This window comes from Zosterops lateralis (genome assembly GCF_965231275.1).
Source record: "Zosterops lateralis genome assembly, chromosome: 26".
Lineage (NCBI taxonomy): Eukaryota > Metazoa > Chordata > Aves > Passeriformes > Zosteropidae > Zosterops > Zosterops lateralis.
Window position 1 is genome coordinate 4,608,285 of NC_139786.1, and position 25,391 is coordinate 4,633,675.

The following is a 25,391-nucleotide window of genomic DNA, read 5'->3' on the forward strand; positions in this document are numbered from 1 at the left end:
GTAATGGGGTGGGTGAACGGACTGCCCACGCTGGCGGAGTCCCGCCCCGGTGCTCGGCCCGCCCCTGTCCCAGCGTGCCCCGCCGGCGGTTATGGCGGAGGGCGGCGGCGGGAGCGGCCGCGGGCTGCCGTGCCTCGGGGCGGCCTCGGCCTTCCGGCGCTGGGAGCAGCTGCGGCGGAGGGCTGCGACGCCCTGGGCCCGCGGGCTCCTTGCCGTGGCCGCCGGGCTCGGGCTTCTGTACGCGGTGCTGCGGGTGCCGGTGCGGCTCCGGGACGGCCTGGCGGCCGGTGAGGGCGGCGGGGGCGGGCGGCGCGCCGGGGGGAGGCGGACCCTGCCTGTGGAGCCGGGCGGTCGCGCAGGGCAGGCTCGGCCCGGCCGTCCCGAGCATCCCGGGCTGTACCGGGAATGGTTATCCCGGGGAGCGGGGCCGTGACTGTCCGCCGGGCTGGGTGCTGGGTCTGGGTCTGGGACCCTCCTTTCAGGAGGAACGTTGAGGGCTGGAGTGTGTCTAGAGAAGGAAACGGGTCTGGGGAAGGTCTGGGGCACCAGCAGGGGCTGAGGGAGCTGGAGGGACTCAGCCTGGAGGAAAGGAGGCTCAGGGGAGACCTTCTCCCTCTTTACAAGTCCCTGACAAGAAGGGCTGGGTTAGGGTTAGGAAGAGACAGCCAGGGGAGATTGGGCTCTGCTCCCGGGGAACAGGCACAGGACAAGAGGAAACGATATCCAGCTGCACCAGGGGAAGTTCAGGTCGGACATCGGGGGAATTTCTTCGTGAAAAAGTAGTCAGGCGTTGGAATGGGAGGTGGCGGAGTCCCAGGGTGGTTTCCCAGGGAGGTGGTCGAGTCCCCACCCCTCGTAGTTCTCAGGGAATAACTGAACCTGGCACTCAGTGCTCTGGTCTTGTTGACAAGGTGGAGACAGGTCACAGACTCGATAGGTCTTTCCCTAACTAATTGATATTCTGAATCGGTGAGTCTGTCTCAGTGGTGCTTGTGGGCTGGTCGTGCATCCCACCTTTGCCCAGTGACACACTGAGCTTGTCCCTAACCCCAGGGCTGGGGACACGGCTGAGCCTGGGCAGTCCTGGGGCAGCTGAAGCAGCCAAGGCTGTGCCCCAGTGCTGCCTGAGCTCCTGCCTGGGGCTCTGTCAGGCTACAGCCTGCCCTGCCTGCCCCTGTCTCTGTCCAGCCTGTGCTGGGGGCAGGTGACAGGGCTGATGTGCACTGTGAGTCCAGACCATGCTCAGAGCACCACTAGATAACTGCATTCCCTGTGCTGTGCTCTTGATAGCAGGAGGGAGAGGTCTGCGTAAAATGTATGTTAGCACTGAATATAAATTTGCATCAAAACAGGATGATTTTGTCTTAAAGTGAAAGAATACATTAAATTGTTGTGGTCTACCAGCCACTGTATGGGTGAATCCATAAGATGCTTTGTCTAGAAATGTACAGTGGATTTTTTTTTTTTTTTTTGGTTAGATATAAAAATTGACTGTCACAGGGAGATACAAACAAAATAATAGGTGGTGAGGATTCCCTTAACAGTGTAGCATTATAAAGCTACTAGGGCTGTAGTATACTATATATTTGCATGATATTCAGCATTCTTTAATAGACAAGCTATTTTTGTTTTTCAGTCCTACTTATTAAGTCTTTGATTTTGTTTCTCTTAACAGTGACTGTGTTCTTAAGCACTTTGACTCCAAAATTCTACTTTGCCCTTACAGTAACTTCATCTTTTATATCTGGACTGATATTTGTAAGTAGTCCACTTCTTTTTTTTTTTTTTTTTTTAACAACTTTAGCACCTCTCAGATGACTTTATGAGGAGTAAAGGGAATGAATATCAGACTCTAGAGGGTGCCTTTGTGCTGGGAAGGAACTTCTCTGTATTGTTGCAGCTCTTTTGCTGTATGTGTTGTATGTTGGGACTGCATGAGTCTGAGAAAATGATTTGTACAGAATGCCAGAATGGTTTATGCCCCCTGACACAGCTCCAGCTGCTGCCTTGGCTCCTGCCACTGGTCACCAGAGAGGAGACCAGTACCTAATCCAGGCACAGGATCCAGGTCCAGGGCTGACAGTTTGGTGTAGTCCTTGAGGGCTTGTGATAGGCAGGTATTTTTAATAGCTTCAAAAAGAGATGGTAATATTTTTGGCCCAAGATTTCTGCCAAATGACTGTCATTGCTGTTAACTTAGCCTTCTCTTTGTTAGCCTCTCTCTTTCTGGTTAGCAGAACATCTCAGTTTAATGGGCCATTTTATCCTTTATTCTTTTAGATTATTTTTGTGAAATAAAAAGCTACACCTGTTTTGAATACTAGAAGTTTGGTACTACAGGTAGGGCTACAGCTTGAAATATTCTTACCAGAAAAAGAGGATATAATGGATTTTTGGTTCTGTTCCCAGTTTCCCTATACAGACACTTCTGGAAAGGTTTATGGGTTACCCTAGTGACCCGGGGAGGGAGGAACGTAACATTTGACTAAAATTTTTCTGGGTTTTGTCCATTCTCTTTCCTGTTCTTTGAGTTCTCCTACATGACAAGACCGGCCAAACCAGGTCATTGGTGTTACTCTGTGTGGAGATAAGTTCCATCCTTGATCGTTTGCAAGGGGATGTACTTGTTGTGAACACTCTTCATCCCTGCTGTTTGCTGGGAGGGTGTCACCTAAGGAAATTTCTGGTGCTTTTTTCTCCCCTGGCAGGTGTTTGAGTGGTGGCACTTCCGAAAATACGGCACATCTTTCATTGAGCAGGTGTCTGTGAGCCATTTGAGGCCCCTCATCGGGGGTGCAGAGAACAGCCCCCCAGCCCCAGCAGCTTTCTCAGTGGGGGAGAATGAGACCAGCAGGCAGAACATGCCAGGTGATTCCTGATGAGTTCCAGGAGCTCTCCTTAAGCTTCGAGGTGGCTTTTTAAAGGCTTTGGCTTGTAAAAAATGGACAAAAAGCCTACATCTTACAAAGTGGTTTGTTAATAGTGGTAAAAATAAGCTAAATAATAATGTTTTTTAACTCTAAACCATTCATTGTTAAAAATATGATTTAGAAGATGTTATACATTTAGCTAAAACTGTTTCAGTAACATTAGTTATTTACTGTTCTAAATATCTGCATGAATGTACGTACATGCATTGCCTAATCTTCCCATCCTGTGCTTTTGTATCCTAAGCAATGCTGGGGAGCAAAAATATTTATGGAATAGCAGAAGTTTATGAAGGTGATGATTGCATAATAATAAATTAAAGATGCTTTCGAAAGCACAACTGCTTTTGTATTACTGCATTTTAATGCCAAGGTAATATTTCCCATGTTTTTAATTTTAAAAGTACTTTTTTTTTTTTTTTATTCCTCAGAGTGCAAAGTGTGGCGAAATCCTCTCAATCTTTTCAGAGGGGCAGAGTATAGCAGGTATTAGTTATCTTGTTTTCCACTGCATAATTTTATATTTATTCGAGGGTATGCACATGCCTTTTTCACAGAGCTTGCACTGATAATGTCAGGAGACAGCTGGAGGCCTGGGAGATTATAGGGGTGATTGATACCAACTCTGTGTTTAAAAGGCACCAAGCCAAGCTTTGGCTGTTTCAGTGTTAAGAACAAAAATATTACTGTAACATCAGGGCTTTTTGAGAGTAAAGTAGGAAAAAAAAATTCATTCAGAGGCTGAGGCAGTGATTCTCAATCTAAATTCTCTTTTATTAAAGAGAATTAAACTATGTTGTAAGTCCCCTAGTGTTACTTCATGGGAAAAGCTGCTTTCTAGGAAGCTAGTTCCCAAGTTGTTTAGAACTTTAGAGATTATTGAACAATAGTGCTTGAAACTTTGCGTTAGTAGCTTTTTATTACTGATTTTTTGCACTAGACACATCAGATATCCCCTTGTTATCAGCATTGCTAATTACTAGGAATGCCTCTTACTGAAATTTCTGTTGTTTTAGGTACATGTGGGTGACTGGGAAGGAGCCTCTTACTTACTATGACATGAATTTGTCTGCTCAAGATCATCAAACCTTTTTCACGTGTGACACGGATGCCCTTCGGCCTTCAGACACAGGTACTGATGTCTGTGTAAGGTGTGTAAGCATTGGGCACTGTCGAGTGTGTGTTTTTAGTAAACTTCAAAGTAGCGCAGGTTATTATCATGTCAAATACTTTGTGAAACTGTAGCATCTCTCAAGTCCTAAAGAGGTTTAATAGCTGTAGAGGATCATAGAGTGATTTGGGTTGTGAGGGACCTTAAAGCCCATCCAGTCCATTCCTCTGCCATGGGCCAGGATACCTTCCACTATCCCAGACTGCTCCAAGCCCCCTGACCTTGAAATTCAGTGTTTTGTGAAATTTAGTGGAAAGACGTTGTTTCATGTTGTGCATTCTCTACAACTTTAGTGCTGTCAGGATCCTGACATTTTTTAAGATCACACACATCTCAAATAATTGACACGATGTTGCAAACCTGGATTATATTCTCAACAGCCAAAATGTGGTCTAATTTAAACCATAGTAATGAATTGTGCAGTCTCCAGATTTTTTTTTCCTTGTGTTCCACATGTTTAGTACAGAAAATGTTCTTTACCTGGTTATTGTCAGTGTGGGTGTGAATTATTGTCAATTTGTCACATTCCGGAGGTGTTCCTTGTCAGCTGGCTGTGACATGTTTGATATGAAAGATATGTTTTTATTTCAAAAAAAGGGAGTGAATTGTCTCGCTTGCTGAGCCAAGACTAATATTTTGTTTCCGAAAGAAAACTCAAATATTTTTCCACGTTATTCTTGCTTGACAGCAGGAGGTTTTGTTCCAAAAGAAACATGTATAGATTCTTCAGTTTTCTTATCATCCTTGAGATAGGCCAGATATAGAACTCCATGAACGTTTTGGAGTTCTTTCAGAACTAGTTTTTAGTGTGAAGGTTAATAATCCTGCATAGAAAATGGTAGCTCCGAGGGTGTTGTTTTCCTAGAAGTTGGTTTTCAGTTTGTGTTTTCCAGTTTTAACAAATGGAAGCATGGTGGGGAGGGGTTTAGAGTCATTGCATTGAAATAATTTTGAATTCAAGTTGTAGTTCAAAGGACACTTCTGAATAATTTCACCCTTTTTACTCGTTCTCTAGAACACTTCCTAATAAGCTGATAAATGTGTATCTTGAATTGACTTTGCCATGTGATGCCACTCAAATGTGCTTTGTAAATTTAAAAAGAAATTGATAACCCTTTATGATCTGACAGTTGTCTAAAAATAATCATGGAACAGAATCCCAGAATAGTTTGGGTTGGAAGGGTCCTTAAAGCTCATCCAGCTCCACCCCAGGCTGCTCTAGCCCCAGTGTCCAGCCTGGCCTTAGACTCATCCAGGGGTCCAGGGCAGCCACAGCTATTCTGACCAACTTCATATTTAAGTACAAAACTCTACCTGTGCAAGACACCACTTACTCCATCACTATTTTCTTTGAAGTTCTGTTTGAAAGCTTAAATTAAAGTTCTGTGCAGGTCTATGCAAGAACCTGTGTTTAACAATTGCTCCTGCCAAGCTTTCAACAGGTCTTGGGAAATGTTTCCAGAAATCTGTAGCAATTTAAAAGTTGTACATCTGCCTGGTTATGTAAGCTGTTTCTTTGCTCTGTGTAGGAGTTCTGAAATGGTCAGTGTGGAATCTTCCTGGTGGTGTTGCTTTCTTAAACTAAATTTGGGACGTTGCAAGCTGAGCTGTTGCAAGAATTTGATGCTTGTGGTAGGAACAGGCTGAAATTAAAACACTTGTTTGTTCTTCCTTGTAACAATTGTACAGCAAACAGGAATTTTCAGGCTGGAAAGGAATGTTAATTAGAGCTGGCTCGAAGCAGCGAGAGTGGCCTCCACTGGCTCCCAGGTCTTTCACAGGTGTCCATGTCCCTCATCAGCCTTTCCATGGTTTTTTACAGTTATGCAGAAAGCGTGGCGAGAGAGGAACCCACAGGCCCGAATTAAAGCAGCATATCAGGCTCTAGAGTTGAACAATGAGTAAGTTTATAAGTCTAGTTGCTGTGTTTCTAGTGTGAAGGATTAAGTGAAAGGATACTGAGCACATTATCAGTTTCTTCGTCTAATAATTCACTTTTAGCAAAGTTCTGAATGCTTAAGGGGGGACTCTTTGGACTGGGAATTGCACATGGGGCTGTAAATTGCCCTGAAGTATTGAACTATTCTACTAAAAACATCTGTTGTGCTGCTTTTTTTCTTAAAATGTTGTATTAGTGGCAATAACAAATAAGAAATCTTATTCAGGTATGGAATGGTCTTAATTGAATATAAGATAATATATTTCAGAGATGACATTGTGGTAGAATAGTATTTGGAGTTCACAGATGCCACTCCTGTAAAGGATTTAAAAATACTCTGTAACATAAACCAAAGAATTTCACCCAGAACTGTGATCTGGGTGATTATGTTGCCTTATTATTTTTGCACAAAATGTCTTAAAACCTCCTGGTTTTGAAAAAGCGAACCAAATAAAAAATCTTTCCAGACAATTACAGACCATTTTTACAGTTTCAAGGAAAATAATTTAACTTGCTTTAACAATTCATTCCTTTGCTTTTTCTCCACATGAGAGGGGGGTGTGTGGTTTTTTTCTGTAAAATGGAAAAGGTTTCTTTTTTCCTGTCACTCCCCCTTTGAACTCAAGTCAGTGGTTTGGAATTTTAATATCGTCAGTGCTTATGTCTTAAACATAAGAGAATCTTGACCATTTTTTTGCTTCTAACACTACTAAAAACACTAAACTTACTCCCTCAAAATAACTGGTAGGTTTTTCCTCTTATTTCAGTTGTGCTACTGCGTATGTCCTCCTGGCTGAGGAAGAGGCAACAACCATTGTGGATGCTGAGAAGTATTTCAAGCAGGCTCTGAAAGCAGGAGAAATGATTTACAGAAAATCTCAGAACTGCCATTCTCAGAGCCCCCAGCATGAAGCACAGCTGAGTAAGGACTTGGAATCACATGAACTCTTGGGTTTGTGTGAGCAGAAATGTAAAACTAAAGCTATAATTAGGTGAGGTAAGGACTGAAACAGGTAGGCTAACATTTTTTTGTCTTTGTAATCAGGAAGAGACACCAATGTATTGGTGTATGTGAAAAGGAGACTAGCTATGTGTGCCAGGAAACTTGGAAGAATAAGAGAAGCAGTAAAAATGATGAGAGACGTAAGTAAAAGTAAAAAAATCCCTGAGTTAACCATAGTTTTCAGTCACATTGTCCTAGGCATCATAATTAGTCTAACTGAATTATTTTCCCATGAGATTTGCATGTCATGATTGGATGCTGTTCTTTTCATGCTGCCTCCATGCCAGTTTCTAGCACTCTGAGGCAAGAGAACATTAAAAAATCCTACATTATTGTACTGATTGCTATTAAGTATTTCAGTGATTCAACTGCAATGCTATATGTAGTTTATTTCTCTTTACTGATTTGCAGTTGATGAAAGAATTTCCACTTCTCAGTATGCTGAATATCCATGAAAACCTCCTAGAGGCCCTTCTGGAGTTACAGGCTTATGCAGATGTCCAGGCAGTTTTAGCCAAGTATGATGGTAAGTGATGCCTGTTGGAAAATCTGGATGTTTTTGAATAAGAGTGTAAGTGAGATGGTCAAGGGATGTCTGTCAAAGCAGGGCCTTAAATCACCTTTGGAATGGAGGGATGTAGCAGTATTTTGTGACAGTTATTCTCAGTTGTTGAGCTCTCTCTTAAGTCAATTCTTCATTGTCTCAGGGAATCAAAGCTATGATGTTTTTGCCCAAATCCTGTGCCACTTGTACATGGCCAGCCTAGCACCCTGCTCCCATTCCTTGATTCTCTTCTAGGTGGATTCTTTTTAATTTATGAAAACTATTTCCACTTTGCCCAGTGCTTCTTTGTGGTAATACCAGGAATTGTGACACTTTCTTAAGAAAGCATTGCTGACTTTTTTTTCTGAGCATCTGGAAAAATGAGTACCAGCTTCAAACTCCCTGCAGCACCCCTGTGTTTTTTGCTTGACACAACAGCCAGACTTGCAGTAAGTGATGGACAGGCCCAGGATGGGCCTGTGTTTTTTTACAAAAAAAGCAAGAACCATCTGACTATACACAACGTGGTACTTGGGAATTAGACCCCAGACTTTGTCTGCTTTTAAAGTAAACTTACACTGTGGAGTGCTAACCTTCTAATCTGTAATTGTCAGCTCAGACTTGGCTTCAGATATTCTACAAAGCTACAACTAATAGAATTTTCCCCATGGAACTGCAGAAGAACGGAAAATGCATTTTTGTTAAAATTCATCTACCTGTCTGTAATGTAATTTTTTGTGGTCAGCTCATGGTCAGTCTCTCAGCATTGTATAAGACTCTGTTAATATACAGTTGCAAAATTAAATAAAGATTAGAAGCTGACTTTAAATCTTTGTGGATTAATACAGGAAATACATTCTGCTCTTAAGTGTATTTATATGCACATTTCTTTTTGGATTCAGTTTCAGTGTGTTGGTACATTTAGGAACAAAAAATGACTCTTATTACCTAAATACAACTTTGAATTTTTGATCTGAGACTGACTGGTGACTGTGCAAAGAAATTCAGAGTTTTTAATCACAGCTGAAATGTTCCAGATGTTACATTCATTGTCTCCCATACCCAAGGAAAAATCTTTAACTCAAAGGATGTAGGTTTAAAATGTTTGTATTGCCTTAGAATCTTACAGCTTTGATAAATAATTATTTTATTTTATCACAGATATCAGTCTTCCCAAATCAGCAGCAATATGTTACACAGCAGCTCTGCTAAAAGCCAGAGCTGTTTCAGAAAGGTAAGCAAGGACATGTGTGAAAATAACTGTTTGTTGCTAATCTTGGGTTCTGATGTAAAATATGAAGGAAAAAGGTCTAAATCTTTTAAATTTTAAAATTACTTCTAATCTGTAAAGAAATCTTTGCTTCGATTCAAGGATTATTTTATTTTTTTTGTCTTTTTGGAATCCCTGATTATGCCTAGATATGTAGCAGTTACATTTCTAAGAGCGAGCTGAGTGTATTTATATATACACATATATGTGTGTGTAATAGAACACAATTTAAAACTACTTTTAAGCATCCATAAAGTTAGTACAGGTGGGGATATTTTTCACAAGCCAATGTATTGGCCAAGTGCTTTCTTGTAAATTCTGTTTTCAGTGTTTTGCTTGGGATTTGTTTTTTGGGGTGGGCGCAGGGTATTTGTGGTGGTTGATGCTGGTGTTTCACTGTGGTCTGAGCCCAGCCCCAGCTCCCAGCAGGTGATGCTGTAACAGGGAGCTGAAAGTCAGGGCACTCACCTGACATGATTGACATGAATTTTCATATGTCATATGGGCATGGATAACAGTAAGATACCTGACTTCACATGAACATTTTTCTCCTGGAAGGATTTGTTTATCTTTCTTTATAAATCAGCCAATTTTTAATGAACTCCAAGCTTGCAGTGCAAATAAACACCTGGTTAGCATTTGTTATTTATTACTTTTGTTCAAGGTGGGTTTTTCTCTTCAGGTTCTCCCCAGAAACTGCCTCCAAAAGAGGGCTTAGTACAGCAGAAATTAATGCTGTGGAAGCAATTCACAGAGCTGTGGAATTTAACCCTCATGTTCCAAAGGTAAGAGTATTTTATTTCCTATTGGACCACTTGTAATGTATTCTGAAAAATACCATATTATAATATAATTTTGTTATTGGAGCCGTTCTAGCCACATATTTTCTTCAATTTGGTTACAACTCCAGCCATAGAGTTGTTAAAACATTAGTATTTATATCATAAATGTTTTGTGGCCAGATTTTTTTTTTAAGTAATAGCTGATGTTCAGACAGGGTTTTTTTGCACAAAAATTTATACTTGGAATTTCCTAACCCGTTGGAAAATCCAGTAATGTATTACTGAAGATGCTTTACTCTCAGTAAGGGTGGACATTAATAAATACAAATTTAGATATTTAAAGTCATAAAATAATCACAGAATGATTTGTGTTGGAAGGGACCTTTAGGATATCTCATTCCAGCACCCTGCTTCCAAGTCCCTGAAGCCAATTAAGTTCTCCAAACAATAATCACTCTAGTATTCCAAACCCCTTTATTCTGCTGGGCTTTCAACCATGGCTCCATGGTTATTGAAAGAGCTGCAGTCACTTATTTTCTTCATCCACGTGTAAACAAGATTAAGAGTCTGTATCACCACAGGCTGTAATTTAACGTCTGGCATCAAAACACAGATTCCATGGAGCATTGGGTGAAAATATAACATCTTGCATCGCTTTTTACTGTACCAGTGATGCTCTCAGTATGAAACCTTGAAGCAGGAGGTTGGCTCAGTGCAGGGTCTAATCCTCTGGAAATGATGCTGGAGCCCCAGTGGCTGCTGCTGGGGAGGCTGGAATGATCCGGGCGCTCCGTCCTGTCTGCCTGTCCAATCCAATAGAATGTGCACTCAGGAACTAATTGCTGGCAGAAATTGCTGCTTGTTTGCATGACTGATCAAGAGCCTAGCAAGTTCATTTCAGACAGTCTCAGACAGATTTTTCTTTAGCCTCTGCCTTTAGGGGCAGAAGATTATAATGCATTATCATTATCTAAAAGTTGTTTGGTTTTGGGTATCCTCCAGTTGTTTCTGGAGCCTCATATACCTTTTTAAAGAAGTTAGAGATCATTTCAAACAGGCCGTTGTTAAAATACAGTCTATAGTTCTGCAGACAAATTCAGAAACTGATTCCAGGTTTCAGTAATTTGATTTTCTCTTCTAATTGTACATCTATCCATTCTTCATGGGTTTTTTATTACAACATTGCCTTGAGGCACTAATTGATTGGATGACAGAGCAGAATTTTACTGGTGCGGGCTGTTTAAAACTCTGAAATGTTTATGGTCAAAGCAAACAAATGAATAAGGGCAGAGGAGTGAAGCAACTTGTCCAGTGGATCACAGAGGGGGAAGAAAATCTCATCTTCGAATTTCCACTCTGTTCTGTCCCATAGACTAAAAACGAGTCTGTAAAGCAGGAAATCTCTGTTTGCACATCTGATGAAAATGATTGTCTTTGTATGTAACATTTTGCATAAGGAAAATAAAATAAGGTTTGTTGTCGTTGTTCTGCTTTTATAAGGCTGGGTTTTTTTTTTTTTTTTTGGAAAGCTAGAACCAGCTAGAAAAGTGGTCCTCTTAAACCATTTCAAATTAGAAATTTGTAACTGCATTTTGATACTTTATGAAACGGTCTTTTGCAGTCATCTTCTGAATATCTTAGAGATTTTTATTGTGTATAAAGACTTCAAAACCTTTAGTTCAGTACTGAGATAGCTTCAGCACTGGCACCTTGCCTGTTTTATGCTTAAACATGGATGTGAAAACCTGCCAGACTGGAATTTTTCTGTTTATGTGGTAACATAGGCTCAGAGAGGGCCAAAGCCTGGAGTTGAGCATTGATGTGTTGTGGCAATAGTTGCAGTGGGGCTTCACCACCACTGCTGGATTTATATTCCCAGTTAGCATAATGGAAAAGTGGGCACTGTGGAGAGCATGAGGAGTCAGGTCAGGGGTCAGATATTTGAGACCGTTTTCCCACAGCAGTGCTGTGTGAGTGATCCTTTACTGTGTTAAAAAAGAAAAAAAAAAATTGAAGAGGATTAGAGAGGATTAGCAAGAATATTACCCTCTGGAGTGCAGGCCCAAGGCATTGAGAGAAGAACCTAGCCAGGCAGCAAATGTGCTTTATTTGGCTGGGGCACAACCCCTCCTACATTCCTTGAAGAGTCTGAATGGGAAAAGTTAAGTCCTCAAACTGGATTAGTAAATAATCTCATAGTTTGTGGCATCTGCTGAAATAAATCGGTGAGTTAGCTGCATTCTTACACTTTGGGGGACACTCCAAGGAATTGCCAGCTACGTTGATCAAAGATGTGGATTAACTTTGGCTGTTATTGAATGAGACACTATGTGGTAGGAGAGGACAGCTCACAGGTAAATACTAGAGCTGAAACTGTCATTTTGTTCTTGTAAAAAGCAGTCATCTGTTTTTGAAAGCTAAAATTCAAATGAATACCTGACTTTTTTAACATACTATGAGAAAATGTGGTACATTCAAAAAATTGCATGTTGTGTCGCAAAGAAATATGAAATGACTAATCCTTGTGTTCTTTGACCCCTCTGAGCACCAGATTTTCTGCTGATGGAGGGAGAGGGCTGAAACTGAAAAAAATCTGAAATCAAAGATACTTTGTGGTAGCCCAGTAAGACCACATCAAAAGAAGGTTTTCCTGGGTTTGGTTTATTATTCTTCTTTTGGTTAGCACACTGACACTTTCAGGTTTGCTGCTCATACTTCAGAGCTAACAAGTTCTCAACTGCCTACATTGAAGCTTTCAGTCATGAAGTAATGAGCAAAAACACCTTTGGTTTGGGGTTTTATACCAGCCTAAATTTGTCCCTCATTGGTGTTGCACCTGCAGCATTATCCTTAATGTCTGTTCCACAAGAATGTATTTATATTTTGTCTTATTGAAGCTGTATGTTTTTTCTTGACTTTTTTGTCTGTGTGTGAAAGCCTAATTTAAGAGTCATATACACAGGAGTGTGTTTTGTTGCTTTTCATTTCCCACTTAGTGCAGCCTGGCTGCTGTGTGGTAGAAACTGGCTCCTTCTACACTTAGTTACATCTAAAATGATCTTTTGTGTTTCGCAATGAAAGGTTTTGGAACGTTCCATGTAACCAGGTGTGCTTTCCATTTTTCCTTTCAGTATTTACTAGAAATGAAAAGCCTCGTGCTGCCTCCAGAGCACATTCTGAAGCGAGGGGATAGTGAGGCAGTAGCATATGCCTTTTTTCACCTCCAGCACTGGAAGAGGATAGAAGGGGCTCTAAATCTGCTGCACTGCACATGGGAAGGCAGTAAGTATCTCCTTTTATTTTTTTTCTGTACAATAGACTAGTCTCTCTGCCTTTACCCCCCTCAAACATGATTGGTTCTCTTTGCGAGAAGCAGGTTGCCTGATCAGGTACAGATCTAATGTCAGTCACCCTTTTTTGCAGCATTTAGGATGATCCCATACCCATTAGAGAAAGGACATCTTTTCTATCCCTACCCAAGCTGCACAGAAACAGCAGACAGAGAGCTGTTGCCAAGTAAGTGGTTTCTAAGCAGTAATGATAATAAAACACAGGCTAAGGACATATTCAGTTTGTGGTATTCTGTATTTACCTTACTGTGATTTTTTTAGTTTGAGCTTCCTGTGAAGGGGGTTCAGCTGTTTGTTGATGTCCCTCCCAACAGATCCTGAAGCACTTGATGTGTGTGTGTGTGTGGTAAATGTCAGCTTGATGCTGTAATAGCCTGAGTCCTTCAGAGATGAAATCTGTGTGTGGTACAGCCAGACTGAGTCTGGCTAACTTTGAGAACAACCAAGTTGACCATTTGTTAAAAATTGCTTTTAAAAGAATTCATGGATTTGACTGCTGTTGCAGCATGGAATCAGTCCATGGTTCTAGTCCTGCATTGGGTATCCAGTAAAACCTGTCTGTGATCTTACAGAGAATCTTTGGATAATCTGTGGCTTCATAGAACATGGATTGCTTTCTGTTGTTAATTCAATGGTCTATTTATCTCCTGGCTGCCTCCTGGAACTTCTTATTCATGTATTTCTATGGATTTATACTAACATTTGTTACTGAAAAGTCTTATCCAAAACTTTATGCAATTATGAGCCTACATGTTTTTTTCCTTTGGGCAAGACAAATAAACTATATCATTACTCCCTGTGCTCATGATATTTAGGAAAATAGCATTAATTAGGTTAGAATTGAACTGTTAATTATACTTTTTAATTTAATTCCTTTGAGGTTGAACTTCTATATCTTGAAGAAACACAATTCCCCAGGGACTGGAAAGGGCTACTGCAAAAGCACCAGCAGCCCTACAGAGACCACAGCTGCGGAAAGGAAAACTGCACAGACGTGTTTCTATTTAAAAGCCTGAAGTTATATTTAAAATGTGTAATTTAAATTTGCCCCCAGACTGCTTTAAATTACTCATTTCTCACTTATGCAGGATATTGCACAAGGAATTCCTTGGTTAGCAACTAACCCTAAATTGTAGACTTCCCAGCATAATTAAACACCAACACATGCAGATATTTCAACAGGATCACTCACGCATTCCTGTTATGTTTTAAATATAAAACTACCTATAAATAAAATCATCTTAACACTTTTATTGCAGTACTTCCTCAAGAAATCTTGACGCCTAATTTAAGAAAAATTTATCTATTTAAAATAATGTTGATCAAATCAATGATTCAAAAAACCTGGATTGGTCTGAGGAGTAGTTGAGGAGTAGTGCTTCTTAAAAGTCTGTGAACGTATAGAATTAGCTTTATTTGTCTTTACCTATTTTGAATTTGGTTTTAATTTCCCAGTGTAGGAGAAGCTACTGCTAAAAGAATTAGTTCCTATTTTTAAAATACTTTCCTAAATTGTATTCTCCATGTTTTAGAAATGAGGTGAGTTTCTATATAGTAGGAATCTCTGGGTACCATTAACATCTCTTATGGATGTTAGACATGGATCTCCAAATATCCTACTTAATTGTGCTTCAAAATCTATCATTAAAACCAAAACAAACCCTGAGCAGTTTGCCATTAATGAGTTGCAAGAGCACAAGACACTTTGCTGGGTTTACTCTTCTAATGGTGCTTTAATGTGCTAGCATTCAGAAGCAGTAACTGGGAGGGTAAAGTGTCTTTTTCCTCCACAGACTTCAGTTTAAGAAAGAATGCAATTGTATTTTCTCATTTTACAAAAAAAGACTCATTTATAATTTATGTTTTGGTTAGATTTTAAAAACAGCTTGTCAAGAAGGGCAGTGCTTTTATAATTACTTATGTCTATAGAAACTGTTTTTTTCTTCACTTAAAAATCTTTTCAAATCATTGGATAGAAGTCAGAGCTGCAGGTATCCAGAGCCAGTAATTGCAAATTCACCCAGCAGGTCCTGGGCGAGTGACCAGTAGTAGTGTTGTGAGTGCTGAAAGCTCCACATGCCACCCTTAGCCTGGCTAATCACCTGCTTTGGATTTTGTTACCAGAGATTGGAAATTGCAAGGAGCTGCTATGTACAGAATTTATAACCCAGTCCTAGTGCTGTTTTCTTTGAGGTCTGCTCTGTCAGCTGCTCTGAACAGATTTACTGTAGTCTACAACCAGAAGTCTTCAAGAAGTACTAAGAAATACATGGGAACACAGCATGCTGGTCGTTTTGTACTTGCTCAGCTTCTTATGGGGTGTGGAGATGTGTTGTTCTTTTCAGGTAACAGGATTAGAGCTCCAGAGAGTTGAAAACACCTGAATTGTTTTATTTGGTTTGGGTAATTTTGACAGCTTGTGAACTTTACAGGTGTTCCCTCTGTCCTGTTAGAAAAGTAGGTACCAAAAACCGAGCCTGATGAAATGCTTCAAAAATAAATGCCATGAAAGTGAAAAAGAAGACTGGGAAGAGAATATTAATAACAAAAACAAATATGTAAAGACTATTAATAATTTAAAAAAGCATGTGATGTAGGGGAAAAAAAATTAAGAAGTTAAAGTACTGGAACCTAAGGTGTGCTGCAAGAGTCTTTCCTTCTGAAAGTCCAGAAATGAGTTACAAGGCCATAAATAATTCAGAAAGCAGTCCTTGATTATCAAATGTCAACATTCTCTGTTTTTTCCTTTCAGCATTTCATGAAGTCTCCGTTTATCCCCAGAAGGAGCTTCCCTTTTTCATCCATTTCACAGCAGGCCTGTGTTCCTTTTCAGCCATGCTGGCCCTACTGACCCACCAGTTCCCTGAGCTGATGGTCATTTTTGCAAAAGCTGTAAGTACTGTCTCTATCATGGGGCTTGCTAAGGTATCTCCTGGGTTTTTGGGAATTTTGAGGTCCAGGATGAAGTAGCCTCTAGTCAATCTCATGCTTGTGGAGCATAAACTATTTTACCTGCTTTTGTAAGAATCTACATAGTGACAAACACACGTTGAAATTTGGGCACAATATGTATTTTGACAAGAGATGAACTATTACTATTACGTACCATGGCTTTAGTTTGCACTGTTATGGTGAGACAGCAGCATTTCAGCACCAGAGAAATTTTTCCACAAGAACACTGAGGTGAGTATGGATTTTATCCTTGTTGAAGTGCATGATTGCAGTGGGAGAGCCTCAAAAATAAATTTGTTGACTGGAGATTTTGAGAAGTGAGTAAAAGGCGGGCTCAACTGCAGGTATACAGGTTTCTCTGAGCATTGAAAACCCACAGCATGATGTAAATGGAAGGGATGAGAACAGGTAAAGTAACTGGTTGCTTCAAACCAGGTTCAGAACTGAGTTTAGCTGTCACTTAACCTTTCAGGAGCTCAGTGGTTTTGTATCTCATCTGGTTTTACTTATTAGGTGGAGAATGTTCAGTGACCACAGTTCTGTCACTTGAGTACCTTTTCAAGGTTAGAAGTTGGACTCATTGGTAATAATTGTGATGCTTTAAATGTATCTTAAATATGTCTGTTCCTGTGGGTGCCTTCTGTACCTGTCTCTTTTCTCCCTCTCTGCCCTGGTCTTTTTAGGGTTTCTTTCCCTTACTAGTTTGTTAGCATCTGCTCTCTTTAACCTTGGATTCTGGAAGCTGACAAACAAAGTGCATAGGCAGCTTCCCACTCCAGCTTCTCAAACAACTCCAAGCAGTAAGTTTGGCCTTTATTGAACTGTGGATCTTCTGCAGTAGAGCAGAGAGCTCTGAACTCTTAACAGAATCATTTATTCTGGCTTTGCTAATCAAAATAGAGGGTAAAAGACTTTTGCATCCTGGCTGGTTTAATGCAGCAGGTAATGGAGACCCAGGAGGAAAGCCCTTCTTTTTAAAGAATACTTTGTTCCTAAAAGTGTTGGCTTTTCTAGTGAGCCCAGTCTAGTGTCCAAGTCATGCAGGTCTGAGAGTGGGGCCTCATTTCCACTCAGTGGTGTTGATCTTTATGCTGGAAAATGTAGTTGGACATGCCAGTGACAAATTTCAGTGCTGCTCATAATTGGCTGGATTCATAGTAACTAGGGGCTAACTATCTGCTTGATTAATTCTGTAAGGGCTGCATTAGCAAAGTTGTATGATTTCCAAAGAGATACCAGGTCAAATGTTATGCTAACAAAGAGTTGCTTGGTGAAGTTCTCTCTGCTGGGTTTCTTGAACCAAAAAAAAAAAAAAGACAAGACTTTGTACAATTGAGTTGGTTTTGCAGTTGGGATGTCCAGTGACATGTCCAAGTGTGGGGAAAAGCCTCCCAGGGTTTAGTCATTAGGCAGTGTGTTTATTTTGTTTATTTTCTTTAGGAAAAGATGGATAGTGTCTGTTCAGCTGAAAAAAATAGATGATCGAGAAGAGTGCACATTGCCACAGCATTGCCCCAACCAAATCAGTGGTAGCAGGCACAGGAAAAGGGGCCCTTGACACTCTCTGTGGCAGTTCATTATCAGCAAAAGTTGAAATTGTGTACTGAGATCATCGGGCAAGAAGGGAATGTATTACTCTCTTGAGATTGACAGCTGAGAAGGAAATACCAACTGCCAGTATTCTGCTATTTTAGCTAGAATTAATGTTGACTCTCAATCGTACTCTAATGATAAAAATTCTTCCATATTTTACTTATTAGATGATTGTACTCATGATTCCACTCCTGATGTTTTCAGAGGGATTCAGAAAACTTGTAAGAAACAATGATACTGGTTTTATTGCTCACAACAGCAGTGTTGCAACTAGATGACTTTTATGGTCCCTTCCAACCCAAACCATTCTATGATTCTGTGTTTTAGTTAATAGATTGCTTCAGTTGTTTAACTACAGATAATGCTGTGATGGTTGCTAACACTTTATACATACTCTCTTGTTTTCTGGAGGTCTGTAATAGTAGCATATACTTGAATTTTCATACCAAAAATGGAAGGTTATCTTCTATTTAATGATACCAGCATTTCCACTCAGGCATACGGTAATAAAGCAGTTATTATTTGCTATATTGAGCATTATATCTTCAAGTCATTTCAGTGCTTTAAGCTTTTAAAATTATTTTTTCCTACGTACTTTATTTCTTCAAGTATTTTTTCATCTTACTGTTTTTTAATTTATTACATATAGTACTTTGAGAAAATAAAGTTCTAGCTGGTATATCTGGAGATGCTTTGGCCATAGATAAAAGCAATGCAAAATGTATTTCCAACTCTTGAATTTCCAAGAAACCTAGAACACAGTTTTAGGAAAGTATTGTGTATATGGAATTTTTCACTATAAATCTCCAAGCAGTGACTCTTTAGATTACATTTCAGTTACTTCTTAATCAAACTGTTTTTCCAGCAGTTGAATCCACAGTGAGCTGAATGTCTCAGAAGGGATTTAAGAAGTCGAATACCTTTCTATTGACTTGAAAAGTCTGAGTTTACATATTTTCATTTGTTAGTGCTTGAGTTTGTTTCCTCCATAATAAATCACGGGGTAAACCTTGGCAAATTGCTAAAAATATTCCAAGTGGCCAAAAATCACAAGGAAGCGTTTGCTGGTTCCAATGTACACAGAGGGCCGGAGCATCGGCCGCGGCCGGAGCGCTGGCACCGCTGCTGCTCCCGCCTGGGAACCAGCGCCGTGCGGATTCCTGGTGCCCCCCACGGCTCGGGGGGGCTGCAGGTGTTGGGGACTGCTCCTGGCACAATGTTGGGCATTTGCTGATGCACTTAGGGCCTGGGAAGGTGCCCAGAGGAGCTGCGGCTGCCAAATCCCTGCTGTCCAAGGCTCGTTGGATGGGGCTTGGAGCAACCTGGGATAGTGGAAGGTGTCCCTGCCCTTGACAAGGTGTTGAATTTAGATGATCTTTAAGGTCCATTCCGACTCAAACTATTCTATGATTCCTTGATATCTGCATGAGTTGGTGCTGGTGAGGACAGTGGAACAGGCAGTGGTAGAGGATCCACAGCAGTTGCAGTACCAGCAGGTGCTCCCTGGGCCTCGCTGTTTGTTTTATTCAGATTTCTGATCTCTTGGAACATCACACTGTTCTTGATCATTAGACAGCTCTGTTTCTGAAGTAGTTACCGTTTAGATTCTTCACAGTAAGTGACAGAAGGGAGGAAGGTACGCAAATGACGATAATGTGAACAGCTCTCTGAACAAGCTGAAAAAACACTGCTAGGGTAAACCAACTTCTGTCAAAATTGCAGACAGAAGAGTCTGATTGTTTTTTCATTTAGTATGAATTTTTAAATAATTGCTTAGATGGAGGACTGGGTGGGCATGTATCATCTTGCAAAAGTGAGGTTGCACAATTCCTTCTGTAATACAAAGACACCAAGAAGTCTGCAGGAACACCAGTGATACAGATTGGCAATTCCAAGCAGATCAATCACATTTTTTACATCGGAACCTTATGTTACTGGAATAGACCAATGTAAATTATCACTAAAGTACTGAAAAAATAGTGGAGCAGTGTTCCTGCTGTAGCCTACTGAAAACAACTTTCTTTTTCAGGGAATTGGACAAAATCCTAAGACGGTCCCTGTTCCAATGTGGTTTTGTACGGATTGTTTGATACTTTCACAACGAAGAAAGAAGTCATGGGACTTAAATTAAAAATTGGCTAATTTTTATGATTGTAAGATTAGGAGAAGACATTTTTCATTCTGGCTGTTCCCTAGCTCCCTGTTGGAGGATTCCTTGCCATTTTGTCCGTGGCAACCATCTAGGGACAGAAAATAGGGCAAAGCAGAGCCGTGTCTGGCAATTCCTGCTTTGTGTGACACTCTGCTTTACTTTAAGAACAAATCCCCCTACCACTTTCCCCAAAGCTCATTAAGTGAGACTGGAGAATTAACTTTTTATCCAGCTGCTGAACTTTTCATATTTATAAACACTTGAGTCTTTTGCTTATCTAAGAGAAAATGTGTATAGTTTGGAGATGTGCACTTCCCTGCCAATGTGTAATGAGTGGTTCTACACTTGGTAGGGAAAAAAAAGCCTGAAGTTTCCTGTCAGAGCTGAGTGTCGATGCCAAGGGCAAAGGTTTCTTGCCTTGCTAATCTACATCTTAACTCATGCACTTAATGTGAAGGTGCCACACGCAAACAGGCAGGGAAGAAGCCCACTGCAAGGAAAAGCTCCTACAGCTCATTCACTGCTGTGAATGTTATGTTTTAAAAGCATTTTTAATGTAATATTTGAGGTTATGATAGAAGCCAGGAGGGCCAAAGTAAAACTTTCAAAGTAAATGAGTCCTGTTGTTGCAAATTCATGAAATGAGGGTTTGCACAAGGATAACCTGAGTGCCAGTGGAATATCTGGGGGATGGGTTGAGAAGGTGCAGGGGAGTTTGCACAATTTGTTTTAGCCTAATCTTACTTCTGGAACTGTTTAGATGGCATCTAGAATATGGATCCCGTCTGGAAGCACAGACTGGTCTTGGTGGATGGGCTGTTCAGTTTGAGTTGGTGACCTGTAAATAATCTGTGCCTGAATATTGAAAAAACGAGGTGATCTTTAAGGTCCCTTCCAACCTAAATGGTTCTGTGATTCTCTGAAAATCCCCTGTCCTCCCCTCCCTAGTGTGTTTAGCACTGAAGGCACAGTGCTGAGCAGCTGGAAGAGTTGTGGTGTGGAGGAATGCCATCCTAACCCTCGTGCTTTTGCCCAGGTGCTGCGGGTGCTGTGGCCGGTGAGTGCTCCCAGTGTTCTGGCCTCCAGCTGAGTGGACTGTGCCAGGGGTGAGTGGGCAAGGCTGGAACTGGGGCTTTCAGAGGGTTTTTCTTCTTCTCTGTGTCTTCATTAGTATCTGATGTTTACAGCAAGCCTATTTCATGGCATCAGCAGTGAAGGGATTGGAATTCTGTTGCCCTGAGGGAAAGACACAGGGTGGTTTTTGTTCGTACCTTGAATCTGCAGAAGGAAGTTGGTTTGGAAACTGAGCTGATCTGTTGTTGTGTTCTGTTTCTTCCAGTGCTTTGGGACTCTTCTTTCACCCTTCATCTTCACTATGGAGCACATTAAGGACCTGCCGCTGTCCTGCCCCTGGCATCGGCTGACTCTAGTGTGACTGGAGTGTATTTTCCATGATAGTTTGATTTTATTCTCGTGAGCCTCACTTGGTGGTTGGCTGACCCCCAGCTTTGGGGGCCAAGGAAGAAATCTCAGCTCTTCAAACTAATATCCTTGACAGGCTTCCATGTTGATGGTGCTTAACATGGGAATTTCTTCTTTGGCCTTAGTCTGTAATCATCTAAGAAAATAGTTCTTATTGAGCAATAGTTTATTGCTCTCTAAATCACTTGGACAACTGGAAGCTCATACTTCCTCTGTAAGAAAGGAGAATACACAAACTGAGCAGGTGTTTGGAGTATTGATGCTTCCTTCTGAGCTGCAGATGCACCGGATACTTGGCTTAGATTTAATTTTATAAGCCTTTTTCAAAATATTTGTTAACAGCAAAGTATGGTTCTGCTTTCTTTATTAAAATGTTGCTACTTAACACATTGAATTTGTTGACTTCTTAAGTGTCTGTTTAATATAGATTATCATGTGCAAACAAAAATTTGTTTCTTCTCTGTTTTGTGAGCTTTCATTACTCACGGAGATGGTAAATTTCTCTATTTCATGTTACTTCTTTAGGTTTAATTGTGCATCTTTTATTCTTCAAGACAAAGCTTTTCAAAAGATGGGATGGCTTCTGAAACTGCCCAAAGTGTTGTGATATCTCTGTGGGAGTGTGTTGGGAGACTTGAACTTTCAAGTGTTAGTCCATAGTAGTGTTGCTATTGATGTGAAGACTTTAAGAGAATGGAGATGCAGAAAGCTCTTCAAAGGAGTTGCTTCACATACAGAGCAGCCCTGAGGGTTTGTTTACTGCAGAGGTGAAAAGATGGCTGTGACAGCCACCAGGTCTGAGGTAATTGGTGTGACTTCCATTTCTACTCTCCCATTGGAGCAAAAGTCTTTTTCCCACACAGGTCTGCTGCTTGGCATGGGGGCGGCAAAGTCATATCAGCCCAGGCTGCTTAGAAGGGGAGTGAAAAAATAGCACAGGCTTGTGGATAAATGCTCACTCTGAGCACATGAAAATCCATAATCTTACTTTTTGCAGCTAAGCACATATACTTGCCACTAAGAACTGGGGAGATTTTACATGTTTGATCTCTATTGTCTTTGTGACTATTTGTGACATTGATGGCTTCTTCCAAAGTGGTGTAAACTAATCCAGTTTCTGAATCCTGGATGGAAGAAGCTTGCCGTAGCCTACTGTATTCTCTGAAACAATTCCTATGTCAGTCAATTACAAGTCATTTGAATTGACATAAAATACCTCTTTACACAGAAGATCAAGAATCAGGGTTTTTTTCCCTTATTTTCAAATCCTCCTTTACCTTGTAAACCAAGTTCTGTGAAGAACAGAAAGTCACCTCTGCATATCATGTAAGTGTAGTTTATTCTTAACTGAAGGGAAACACACTTGTTGGGGTAGAAATGCCATTGTTTGCTCTCCAATGTATATTTCTGTTGACTGGACTTAAATCCAGGTTAACTGTCTGAATTCATCAAGGAATCAAAAGGGAAGCCCTACAGAAAGATACTACCAGTGTTTTTAGACTTACCTAACTACTAGAATGTAATTTTCTCAACTTTCTTTCCAGTTGGTCATTGGGGCTGTTTCTCACTTTGGAATCACTGTGGTGATTAATAGGCCTGTTGTGTTCATGTGATTTCACTTTGTGATCTGCAGGGGCCCATAAGGTAACCAGGCTAATGCTTTTTAAAGTTGAACCTTTTCCAGCAGTTGTGTGGGGTTATAAATGAAGCTCTGCCTCCCATGTATCATCCCAAGAGCTGCTTTCTCTCACTGTCCTCCCCTGACATAACAGTAACAGAAAGGGGATGGGCTTGTTCTGAAAGGAGAGCTGGCAGCAGGCTGTGTAATGAAAATCTTCCTGTCTCTAGGAGTGCCAGCAGTTCTTGAGGAAGGAATGCTATGGTTTTCCAGCAGGATCGTCTGTGTTTTTGTGGAGTGTTCCTTTCCCACTTAGGAGCAGGGACTTGCACCTGACCCATACCTTAGTAATGCCATATCAGTTATGTTGTGTCTGTGTATATATACACATATGTATTTATATGTATGTATACATAAAAAATTACAATTATGACTCAGGACAAGATGAATATTGATGTAACTTCCTTGAAACAAGAACTGTGGTGACTTGACAGCCATTGGGATGGCAATGGCTTTTTCACAGGCCTTTATGTGGCATTAATGGACTCATTTCAGTTCATTCAGAGTAGTCAGTGAAAGTCAAATTTTGAAGATCAGCATTTATTTCTATATCTGGATCTGTGTATTTGTAAACCAAGATAATTATAGTCTCTTTGATCATTTAGACAGAGTTCGAGTTTGGGGTGAGTTTGATTTGTTGGGTGGCTTTGGGTGCTCACAGTGTCTCACCATGTCAGGACAAGTTAGTTTGTGATCAGGATGTCCAGGAAGAGAATGTAGCGGCATTTCTTCCTGCCAGCCTCTGACTTCTCCAGGAGTATTTTCCAAAAAGGACAGGAAGAGTAGGAAAGGGGGAAGTGTTATCACAGTAGAACTATTGTTTGTGAAGCAATTAAACAACTGAATTCCTGTGTGAATTTGCCCTGTCTTACCACTGATTTTAATGAAAAGTGTCTAAAGATCTTTTTGAATCAAGAGTTTATTGCATGTGCATCTGCAGAGATGACACAAATGTGAATTAACACGTTGCTGAAACAGCTTCCTAATGTTGTCTGACTTGAGGTGTTTGATGCTTATGTGCTATGGCTATTTGATTTCATGTACCTACTGAAGTAGGAGCATTTCAATGTAGTGTACCATGATGGTACAGTGGGTGCTAGAGCAAAACTTTCCACTGGCTATTGGCACTGTTAGAATAATAACACTCTTACAGCAGAGGTGAGGCAGTTTAGACTAATAAATATTTCAGAGTAACAAGGTCTGTTCATTGCAACCCTAGTTCATGTGGGCTATAAATCACACCAGAATTCTGGGGAATAATCTCTGACAGATATTTACCATGCTGGGAGCCCTTCATTTCTAAAATTTGGAATAGATTCCTTTTAGTAGCTTTTATGTATATATGTATGTGGCAAAAGGTCTTTACATGCTGTCGGACACCTTGGTCACTGAGGTTATGGGGACAAATTCATATGGAGATGGCCCTGGGGTGGTTCTCCATCCAGATTTGTCACAGGCCAGTTCCCTTCCTCCATGTCTCCAGTGCTGGCCAGGCGTGTTTATTCCCTGCTCCTCATCTTGGAATTGTTGCGAGGGTGCCAAGCCTCATAGATCCATGACTCTGAGCAAGGCAGGGTGTAAAGGTCATAGTTGAGACCATTAATAACAAGGTGCAAACGGCTGGTTTATATGTAATGTGAAGCTTTTTACTTATTTCATTTTTGCACTTTGGGGGCTCTGTTTGCTTATGGAGCACTTGGTGTCTGGTACCTATTTAGCCTGAGAGCAGGCAATTGGGTTCCTTCAAGCCTTCAGAGGAATGCAGAAAATTGTTCTCTGGTGTTGTAATTCTGCTGGGATAACTGGAGCTTATTTGTCTCACTGCTTATTAAATACATACTTGTCTAGAGGTCCTGGGTTTTTTTTTTTTCTTCTCTTTTTTTCCTGAGAAACGTTGGGTGAATCCCAAGGACCACAAGTGAGAGGAAGATTCCAGGAGGAGGGGGAGAGGGAAGTGCCTGCACCTCTCCAAGCTGCATCATCCACCTCCAGTGCCAGCAGAATGAAGAGGTTAAATATGAGAGCAGACTCCCTTAGGGAAAGGAGATGTATGTATGGGGCTTGGCCAGACATAAATTAATACTGCCCTTCCCCCTTGCTCAGAGATGAGACAGTGAGGGGAGCAGCACCTCCCAAACACTCATGTGTGGGGTGTGTGGTTGGGAAGCAGTGCTGAGGTGTCGGAATGGGCCCAGCTGTGCAGGTCAGGAGCACGTGGGAACTGTGCTGTGCTCTGTGCAGAGGGCACTGTGGCCAGCAGGGCAGATGGAGGTCATGGAATCACAGAATATCTGGAGCTGATGGAGGGACCTGCAAAGATCAAATTCAGCTTGTGGCTGTGTACAGGACATGCCAACAATCCTACCCTGTGTCTGAGAGCATTGTCTAAACACTCCTGGAGCTCTGGCAGCCAAGGGGCCATGACCAGTCCCTAGTAAGCGTGTTCAGTGCCTGACCACCCGCTGGGGAAAGAGCCTTTTCCTGATACCCAGTCTAAGCCTCTTCTCCAGTATTCAAACTCTACCAGCCTCTGAGCAGTGCCCAACTT

At 41.1% G+C, this 25,391-nt stretch overlaps 1 protein-coding gene across 1 annotated transcript; it reads left to right on the plus strand.

The window, feature by feature from the left end:
* Positions 1 to 91: 91 nt before the first annotated feature.
* ST7L (suppression of tumorigenicity 7 like) lies at positions 92 to 21,763 on the plus strand (the record flags this gene model as incomplete). The annotated part of the gene is made up of 16 exons (XM_083878642.1): positions 92 to 287; positions 1,676 to 1,758; positions 2,709 to 2,868; positions 3,359 to 3,413; positions 3,944 to 4,059; positions 5,921 to 5,999; positions 6,805 to 6,959; positions 7,083 to 7,180; positions 7,452 to 7,566; positions 8,746 to 8,818; positions 9,537 to 9,639; positions 12,768 to 12,918; positions 13,060 to 13,152; positions 15,739 to 15,878; positions 20,720 to 20,789; positions 21,023 to 21,763. 15 exons carry the CDS (start codon positions 92 to 94, stop codon positions 20,771 to 20,773), a joined length of 1,671 nt encoding a protein of 556 aa, XP_083734768.1. The 3' UTR covers positions 20,774 to 20,789; positions 21,023 to 21,763.
* Positions 21,764 to 25,391: the final 3,628 nt, after the last annotated feature.